The 10124-nt window shown below is 39.0% G+C and overlaps 1 protein-coding gene across 2 annotated transcripts in view; it reads left to right on the top strand.

Annotated features, from left to right (window-relative positions):
- RNF130 (ring finger protein 130) overlaps window positions 1-9286 on the top strand; it is an 80189-nt gene extending 70903 nt beyond the window's left edge. For both annotated transcript variants that reach the window (XM_067566508.1, XM_067566507.1), the window contains 4 exons: window positions 2745-2841; window positions 4042-4246; window positions 6421-6514; window positions 9109-9286. In XM_067566508.1, the coding sequence (XP_067422609.1) occupies window positions 2745-2841; window positions 4042-4246; window positions 6421-6514; window positions 9109-9124 (412 nt within the window). In that variant the 3' untranslated portion in view covers window positions 9125-9286. The remainder of the gene's footprint in view (window positions 1-2744; window positions 2842-4041; window positions 4247-6420; window positions 6515-9108) is intronic.
- Window positions 9287-10124: the final 838 nt, after the last annotated feature.

A 10124-nucleotide genomic window follows, 5' to 3' on the forward strand; every position in this document is an offset into this window, starting at 1 on the left:
TAGTTACACCTGTACAACCCCAGTCACCTTAGTTGGTTTGCACAAGTACTACTGATTAGAACATAATTAAGCTGATGTACTTGAGTGCTGCCACCAGCTTAATACCAGGTAGACATTATTACTGTACATGCACTACCTCATCCCATTTTTACTAACAACCCTTTCCAAGAGCAATTTCCAGGTTGACTTCTTGGAGACTTAGAAGCTTCCTGTTGACATGCCTCCTATGTTCTGCTTTTAATGTCTCCTATGGTAGAGAAGGAAGAATGAGCAGTATTACTATGATTTTAGAACACAGGGACATGTGCCATACTCAACATTTCAGGGGGGCATAGACTAGAAGGCACAAATTGAGAAGGGAAGAGAACGGGGAAGTAAAGGCAGCTAGTCAGCACCTTTGTGCCTCTGATTCTGAGCTGCTCTGATGGTCAGCTCTGGGCTGCTCTGTAAACCGGAATAGACTGTGCACTCTGCATTCCTTCAGGTATGTTAGAACAAAGCTGTTTCTCAGTTAGCTATACCCACCTTGCCATACAGCCTACACTGAGAGGAGTTTTTCCTCTTGTGTAGGACTACCACCTCCCTGAATGACGTTAGTACACCTACGAAAGCACTCTTCTGTCAACATAGCTTCATCTACGTTGGGGATTTTGTTGGCATAACTGTCAGTCAGTGGTGTGTTTTTACACCTCTGACTCATGTAGTGATGCCAATACAACTTTTCAGTGTACACTAACTATATTATTAGTGCATGGCTATGCTGTATTAAGGTAGAGAATCTACTGATACCATTTCCTGCACCAACTACTCATTGTCAAAAATGTGCTACAGGTAAAGTGAAAGATCAAGGAAGGCAAATCATCTTCCTTTGCCCGAGTGTGGTGTTATCCTTGCGCAGTCCTTTCCTGTTCTTAAGCTTATATCAAAATCAATGTTAGTTATCTGTCGGAGAGCATGTCTTTGCAAGCCACATGGGTGGCAATTCAAATCTCTTGTCTAATGCAAATTAACATGCTGTGCAAGTAGAAGCCCATTTTGCTTTCTCATCTTTAGAAGATTTGTTTCCAAATCTGTGTTTCCTATGTACAATGCTTGACCTGTTTTTCCAGTTCTCAAAAGGTATGCTTGGTAGGCTAAAGCTTTTAAGTGATTCTCCTTCCTCTCACATACCTTTGCCAGTTATAAAAGCCTTCAAAGAATTAAGCCCTAATAGGTTTGCTTTGCTTTTAATTGTAATATGGCAATTGATTTTTAGTTCAAATTTGATTTCCAGTGGTACTGTGCTCTTGCCATTTGATTGATTGAGAATGGGGCTTGGGAGGAGCTTAGTGACATGGGAGGAGGAGGAAAGCAGCAACTTGTGTACAATCAGCTGCTTCAGAGAGACTCTGCTGCTGCTAAGTGTTGTATTTCAGATACCCTGTTGTACTTAGGAGAGTCTTTCCTCTCTCCCAAAAATCCAGTATGGAGAAGGCACAGTATCCCAGCAGCTACAACTGCAAGGGGAGAGAGACAATCTACATGAATTCAAGCAGGAAAGGGAAAACACTGATGCCGCTGCAGGTTTTCACCTTCTGAGCCTGTCAGAGAAGGTTCCCTCAAGGTGGGAGTGTTGGCAGGTTGGCCAATGCCTTCACGAGCCAGTTTAAACTGATGGAAAGTAGAGAGGTGGCAGCTATCCCTGGTGATGACAAGCACCGGAACCACTGAACACACTAACTCTCTGCTAGGGAGAAGCAGCAGCAAAATCACCAGAGTGGATTACAACACTATTATGTCAAGGTAGAGGAGGTGGGACTCTGCCTCCCCAACTTCCACCATTATTAGTTAGCCTCTCAGTTGTAATGTTTCTGACCCTGTTTTGATTACTTAAAATCCCAGCTAACATCTTTGAACAATTTTAATGGGGCAGCTCCCTATTTGAGATAGAACCAGTGCCTAAATACTATTACATTAGGTACTTCAGAAATTGCTATATACAAATTTAAAATTAAGGGTTATTATCCTGCACAGATACAGAATCTTGACTGGAACCGTACAAAAAGAAAACATACATATAAATTTTACCCTGCAGTTTGTGCTATGGCTACATTCAGAAGAACCAAACTTAATATACAGAAAATAATCCTGCAATGATCTAATTGTGTAATTAGGGCCTTAATTTGTAAATCTGATTTTTAGCTAAATGCTATAAACTATAAATATATAAACTGCAAATATTTGAAGTATACGTGGAAGATAATCGCAAATTACATTGCTACAGGTGTGCGTAAAGTCACTAGTGCTGTCATTTGCTGGAATGCCTACATATGGAGTATGTCACAGTTTTACACCCATTACAGGCAAGGCTGTGGTACTATGTAGATTCTGTAGTTCAAGTTATAAACTGATCCTGTTATTGGGGCTTTGGCAGGTGCCAAGGGTCTGCCCATGTAGATCCAAGTGCAGAACTGGGGCTTTAAATCCTATTTTCCTAAGTGAATCATGATTAACTGATGGCAAAGGAAAGCAGAACCTTAGATTTTCTTGATCCAGACAGCACAGAACACTGACCAAGATGGATTCTGCAGTTAGGTCCATGATGATCTTTTCTTTTTCTCCTTTAGTTTGTGTTGCAAACTTTTTAATTGTTTTCATTGAAAGTTTCATTTCTGAAACATCATCTGAATGTTAGACTGTTCTTGCTGTGTAAAACTCTCTATGCAGGTTTACAAATTGTGTGTGCCTTGTCTGTTCTTTTCTAGGCATGTTTTCCACAAAGCCTGTGTGGATCCTTGGCTTAGTGAGCACTGTACCTGTCCTATGTGTAAACTGAACATTTTGAAGGCTCTAGGAATTATAGTAAGTTACATAGTTATTACCTTTATTACATAACTGATATGTCCAGTTCAAGTAACTTCTTCACACAAAGTAGCTCACAATAAGAAATCCATCACAGCAGGCATGGTGGCTTGGCAAGAGCATGTTGCCTGGCCATGTTGGAGCCCTTCTTCCTGTGATCTAAGTGTGCTTCTGATCACTGTCTTTTCAGCCAGAGAAAAGTGTGTATAGAGTGGTTGAGTGCTCGGAGAATCTATTCTGTGAATACCAGCTGCTAGCTGATTCACAAAGGGGCATTAGAGAATAGTCTCAAAGGAGATTTTTCTCCCATTTTCCTGCGTGGGGTGAAGTTGTGAGTGCAGTAGTGATTCTTGCAGATTATGTTCTCCATATAAAGGGGAAGGAAAAGCTTCACACCATGTCTATAGCAGCTCTCATGTCAAGCACAGCAAGGGAGAAATCAGGCCCACATTTCTGTGTCAAAACTGCACAAACTTTCTACAAATACAGTAGATAACGTACTGTAGGCAAACTAATAACTCAGGTATGTTAATTACAGAAATAAAGGAGGAAACAGTGTAATTTGACATGCCTGGTCTAATACTTCTCACTGTTGATGTAGAAAAAGTCAGCTTTTATGGCCCATAGCAGTGAACTTCTTTACTGTTAATAAGATACTGTTTGTGTATTGTATAGGCTCTGTGACACCAACATATTCAACTCCCTCTTCTGGATCTTAATGATATTCCCTTTACCTATTTATAGAAGATTTTTTTCAACCTTTTTAAACAAAATGTTTGTAAATTACTACCAGAAAGTGTGGGGCTAACTTTCTATCATAGTGATGGTTTTGTTGTATCTGTGTTGGTCCCAAGATATTAGAGAGACAACGCAGGTGAGGTAATATCTTTTACTGGACCAACTTCTGTTGGTGAGAGTCACAAGCTTTTGAGCTACACACTGTGGCTTGACAAAAGCTGTGTAGCTCAAAAGTTTCTCTCTTTCACCAACAGAAGTTGGTCTAATAAAAGACATTACCTCATCCACCTTGTGTCTCTATCATAGATACAGGCTTTTGTACATCATTCAGTGTCCTCTTTGTTTTGAAAAAAACTTAAGGGAGAAATGTCAAAAGTATGTGCATATGTGTGGTTTTTGTTTTTGCAGGCTGCCTGTGTAAGGAATAATTAACATTTTAATATGGAAATAATGTTTTTTCAGCCAAATGTGCCATGTACAGAAAACGTAGCCTTTGACATGGAAAGACTCACCAGAGGTCAGCCAGCCAATAGACGATCAGCACTTGGTGACTTTGCCAATGACAACTCACTCAGCCTGGAGCCCCTGCGTACTTCTGGGATGACGCAGCTTCCGCAGGATGGGGAAATAACGCCAAGGACAGGGGAGATCAACATTGCTGTAACAAGTAAGCATTGTTTGGTTTTAATTACAGTTTCTTGGTTTCCCTGTTGTGTGGTGTTTGCTTTGCTGTGGTTCTGCACAACAGGGCAGCAGTGAAAGCTTTCCCTATAGAGACAAAGGTGACCTCTCTCAATGCAAGAAACATACACATTTTTTATTGAAACTCATACTTTCAGGGACTGTGATGCAAACACTTTAATAATGGTAAATTAATTTAGAACTGCATACAACTATCAGGTGAACTTCAAGAAAAAAAGAATTTGGTAACCAATGTGGGAAGCTTGGTTGCCAAAAAGGCATCCATAATTTTAACACAGCAAAAATATTCTGCAGGGCTATTATTTAACTTTGTTAATAGTTACTAAACTGATTATAGGCGTTATCATTGGTGCTTAGACATTTTCTCAATCAATGTGTTGCATCTGGAATCTCTAAGGCCCAGAAACAGAGACTGAAGAGATTAGCCCTGGTATTTGTCATGCCTGCCTTTGTAACTTGTATTTTTGTATTTGATGCTAAGATCTTTGCACCCAGTGTAATCTAGATGTTTTGTGGCATCAGAATATTGTAGGACTGTAAGCAAACTATTTGCAAGGCTCTCTTCAAAGGAAAAACTAGAGGAAATTCTAGTGAGTGTAGATTCAACGTCGGGCTTCAGGTATATAAACAAAGACCCTGTGAATGCTGTATGCATGGCATTGCATAATTTTCTAAATGTTTTAGGCAATGATTTGATGTATGGATAGGTGCTTGTTTCTGATTGCATCACAGAACTCAAATCCATGTTGGAGGCAGTCAGTTTTTTCATATTTTCTTTATTCATATCTATTCACCCAATCTCATAAATTCAGGGGACACTGCTTGTATTCTTACCTATGTTGATAAGTGGTGTTACTACAAAAAGCTTCTAAATACACTCCATTATGGAACACTTCTTAAGATGTTACACCAAAGCAAACTTGTGATAGAAAACTTTCCTTTTTTCACTTTTCCTCCAAATTTACCAATATTCATTAGTGTGCTGGCCTGAGAAGGGCAAATCCAAACTCCAAATCTAGTTCATTCATAAAACCAACAAGCCACTTATTCCTGCTACAGTCACTACTAATCCATCCCTTATTTAACTCTCTTGAACACAGATTAAATCTGGAAACAACTTTTAATATTCAAAGTATTCCCACCCAAAGAAAGAAGTTTGCAATTAAACCAGACTAATTGCTCAACTTCCTTGAAGGCAGGCGTGTTGACTGTCTGTTCCCTGTTGTTATACCTGCCTTTCGAAGATGGGGTACCATGGTAAAGAAAGGAGAAGTATAAGCATCAGTTCATTCTGGTGATGGTTATAAAATAAAGTCTCTTTAAAAAAGCTTTTCAGGTTTTAAGTTTCTGTAACATATTTCTGTGGCAAATTCACATAAAGCCTAAAATATATCTCAGTAAACAAGAATATTTGTAATTAAAATCTATTTGCACATGCAGAACTTCTCAGGAGGGGAGTGTCTGTTTAATAATGCCTGTGATATTGAACACTTTTTTAAAAAGGTCATTGTCAAGATACTGTTTATTTTAAAGCATTTGTACATATTTATAGTCATTTGAAACTGAAATCTGTTTCCTTTCAATATATCACATCCTTCCATTATGTGGAAAATTTATTAGAGTTGTGCTTTAGTGCTTAACTGCTGGCATTGATTTTGTTTAAATTAAAAATACAACTAAAGTATTTGCTTTGGGGGGAAAATAATTTAATTTTTTTATAAGTGCGTGCGTGCGTGCGTGCGTGTGCGTGCACATGTATATGAAGAGTCACATTTTGGTCTCACCAAACCAACCCTGACAATGTCCAAATTAACTGGGAGGAGAGCCTTCGTTTTCATTTTCCCTCGTCTTGCATTTCACTTCACTTTGTTAAATGCTCCTTCTTTATCGTTAACCCTTGGGCTCAGCCAGGAGATATTGTTGTGCCAGGCTTTTTTTCCACGCCTCTCTCCACTTCTTCTTTGCTAGCCTTCTCCAGTCAGTAACTCTGTGGCTAACTTCCTTCTGCTTTGCTTCCTGGTGCCAATCATGGCTTAGAACTCTGTTGCCTTCTGCCAGTGGCGTTTGAGGGAAATGTTCACATCGATTTGACATAAGCCTTCTCCCAAGAGTGATTTCCTCCCTTTCCTTTATCAACAGAAGAATGGTTTATTATTGCCAGTTTTGGCCTCCTCAGCGCCCTCACACTCTGCTACATGATCATCAAAGCCACAGCTAGCTTGAATGCTAATGAGTAAGTAAATATTTAGCTGTGTATCTTTATATTTATTTTTGGTGCATGTGTCACAGGCAGCATTGGGAAGAAGTGGCAGGAGGGAAAGAATGGGAGAAATGAGGTTTTCAAAGTGTGAGTGCCTTCTCTTTCTATGTAAAAGTCTTTACTAGAACTTGTTAATGCATATGTAGCTAGATTTGCCTAAAATAGCTCCCCACAAAGGGGAAGTGCAAAAAAGAGTGAGGTATCATAGTGCCTCATTAGTTTTTGAATTAACATCTAATCAGCTGATATGCTTAAATGGTAAGTTTATAACTTTAGTCCACTGGGTCAGACTCTGCTTGATGGGAACCAGTAGTTGTTATCATCTGGTGGCTTCTGGCAGCTTCACTCTCAATTTCTGACATTTCAGATCACAAAACCCATTTTCACTGTTGGCACTCCTCTTCAGAGAGGAGAAAGGATTTAAATATTACATCACTAGAGGTGTTCCTTTTAAAGGATTTGGGGACTCAAGAGCAGTAATGGGAAGCTTGCACTGCTGCTTCTTGCTTTGTAGCTATTCAGTGGATAGAACATTCCAGTCTTTGGAGCTGTCAGTCCATACCTTAATAAAGAGTTGCATCCCAAAATGGTATGTAAAAATATCCATACCATACCTTCTTAATTATTTGGGAGATTTTCACTATGCAAAGTCTGGTCAAGATATGACTGTAGGCTGAGATTTTCAGTAAGTAGATTTTCATGCATTTGTGTCTAGACAAACACTTGCTAGCTTTACCAGTGTATTATCTGGGTGGCCTAGCAATTAGCACATTATACAGAGTACTGCATATGTAAACTAGGTGTGCACAAATATATGCAGAACTAGTTCCTAAAAACCCAGGCCCCTAACGTTTTCCTAAACCTTGAATTTGAGGGTCAACGTTTTTCCCTTTATCTCTGAACATATCACACTAACTCAGGTTCCATTACAGTGCTGATCCTCTTACTGAAAGTTGGATACATTTCAAATGCAGTCTTTCATACAGATCGGAAAAGATCACCTTTATAAATATAGGTTCCTCGCTTCAGATGCTGAGATGAGGGAAAAGAACAGTGTTTTTCAGCTCTTAGAGAGGGAGGATGGAAACAGAATTCAGTAACATAGAAGTATGGATAGAGGCAGCAAAACAAAGAGGATGGAGGAAGGTTCAGACAGAAGTATGATGAGAGAGCTATGGAGAAGATGCAGTTTTTAAAACATAATGCTCATTTATTTTTTTAAAAAGAAGATGACTGAAATAGACTAGTAAAGATGAAAAGAGTGCAGAAGGGAGTGGCAAAAATGTGCCTCTTTCTCTCTCCATGAAACTTCAGTACCTGCTTGCAGCCTCCCAACCTGCATGGCTTTCCCACTGGACTTCACTGGAGTCTAAGCAACCTCCAACTCTGCTGCTATGTTAGGCCACCTGTTTTAGATTAGACCTGTCCCCTGTGTGTGCATTCCATTATTTTTTGACTAATTGCTTCACTGCTGCCTGATTTGCAAAGTATGTCAGATAAAAAGTTTCTCCTGTGTTGCTCAGTGTACCAGATATGTCATGACTCTTTGTTGTGATTTCCATGAAATGCCACACTATTAGATGAAAGAGAGAAGGAAAAGCAGAAAAGCTTTCTACCCCCCACTTCTCTCTATAAAAACGAATGCTGACAGTGCACCATGCAATCTGTGAATAATAACTAAACATGAAGGTGGGAGGGGGGTCATTTTCCACTTGGAAGATGAAGTAAGCAGAAAGGAGTAGAAGTAGTAACTAAGCAAGTGGAAGATGCTAAGCATTCTGTGATGGAATTCTCGGAGAGCCTTCCTCAGTCAGTGAAACCCTTCCAAGGGACGTTCCCTGTTGCTTGCTTCCTCTTCTGTGTCTCCCACTGTTGAACACATTGATTTAAGGCATTAGTTGCTGTGTTCATGTGCAAAAGATGAATAACAGCTCCAGACAACGCTAACCATTTTTATAATAATGATAAGAATGGAATAACTCATTAAATGGCTGCTTTCACTTGGCCTTAAAAACATCTCCTGGTATTCCCAGGCTGGAGACACACTTCCAGGAACTAGTCTGACTTCACAACTGCCTTATCTGTTAATTATTTAGACAATAGGCAAATTTTGCGCCATATGTCCAGAAATAACCTGTGACTAGAGTGACCAAATAGCAAGTGTAAAAAATTGGGAGGGGGTGGAGGGTAATAGGCTCTTATATAAGACAAAGCTCTGAATATCGGGACTCTCCCTATAAAATTGGGACATTTGTTCACCCTGCCTGTGATTGGCCTCCCAAAAGCAACTGCACAACCACATTTCAAAGTCCAGAAGCTCCTGGCATCGGGCAGTAATTCCCCCGTAGTTTAGAAGCAAACTCAAACCTAAGACAGTGTTATGAAGAATTCTAGTGACTGATATTCTTCACTCATTATAATAAGCAATGATGTAGGGGAATACAGACCCGTCACCTTTTTAAGCACTATATAATTTTCTCACTGACTTTTATTTGACAGTTTTTAGTTAAACGTTCAGTATTAACTTTAACTAATATAAATATTCTGTCCTCTTTCTTACCCCACAGAGCAGAATGGTATTGAAGAAACACTTTCTGACATTGCCTTGGAGAGACACCTATTTTTATGCATCATTTATCGATCATGCAGCATAAGTAGTTACATTTAGTACATTTATTTTTCATTAAAATTTGCTAATGCCAAAGCTTTGTATTAAGAAAAAACGAAGAAATAAACTTTAATTATGAAAACTTTTTCTGTGTTTGAAATTTTTCCATGAACCTTCTGCATTGTGTATTCTCTATCTTTAGTTTTTTTAGTGTGATATATTATTGCAATATGTGTATTTTCTAGCCACCTGTCACAAATGACTTCATCTTTGCTATATCTTTATGCTTCTACTTTTTAATTTGGGACAGAAATAAGCATAACAACCACCACTTGCATAGTGATTGGTGATGGCATTGCCAGAGATTGCTCCATACCAGTTTGTTACAGTTCTCACATAACTGAGCCCAATGTATGTATATATCTGACTTTTCTTGATTCTTTTACTGAGTTGTTTTGAACTAAGATACTCTTTTGTGTTACCTTGGAATAATGGTAACACTATGATCCCTTGTCTTCAGTCCAGTCACCACAGAAAGTTGGCAGTTCTGTTTTCCTTCTTCAGAATGCATCGTAATCTTCCTTGCCCTTCCCCTACTATCCTGTTTTTCTTTCACAGAAAGTGAAGCTAATCTACACCACTTCTTCCTTCCTAATGCCACATAAAGAAGTGCTTTTCCCCTCCTCTTTCAGTTGCTGAATCTTCTCACAGATCAGTAAGCTTACTGAGTAATGGTGCTGGTTCATGTCAACTCATAGAAAATTATGCAAGATGGAAAGATTAATAATGATCTTGACTGTAATATGGAAAATCTGAACATGTCCTTTCTGGCCATTCTTTGCTGGGGATTCTGATTTCCACACAGGCTTATTTATTGAAACAGAAAGTAATAAATAATCTCACATTCACTTCAAAACTGCTCACACTATCTTTGATATTGGATGTAGAGCTGCTGAGCTCTGATTCACAGCCAAA

This window comes from Emydura macquarii, unplaced genomic scaffold (assembly GCF_026122565.2).
Source record: "Emydura macquarii macquarii isolate MOO-44397 ecotype Brisbane River unplaced genomic scaffold, CSIRO-AGI_Emac_v2 contig_2768, whole genome shotgun sequence".
NCBI lineage: Eukaryota > Metazoa > Chordata > Testudines > Chelidae > Emydura > Emydura macquarii.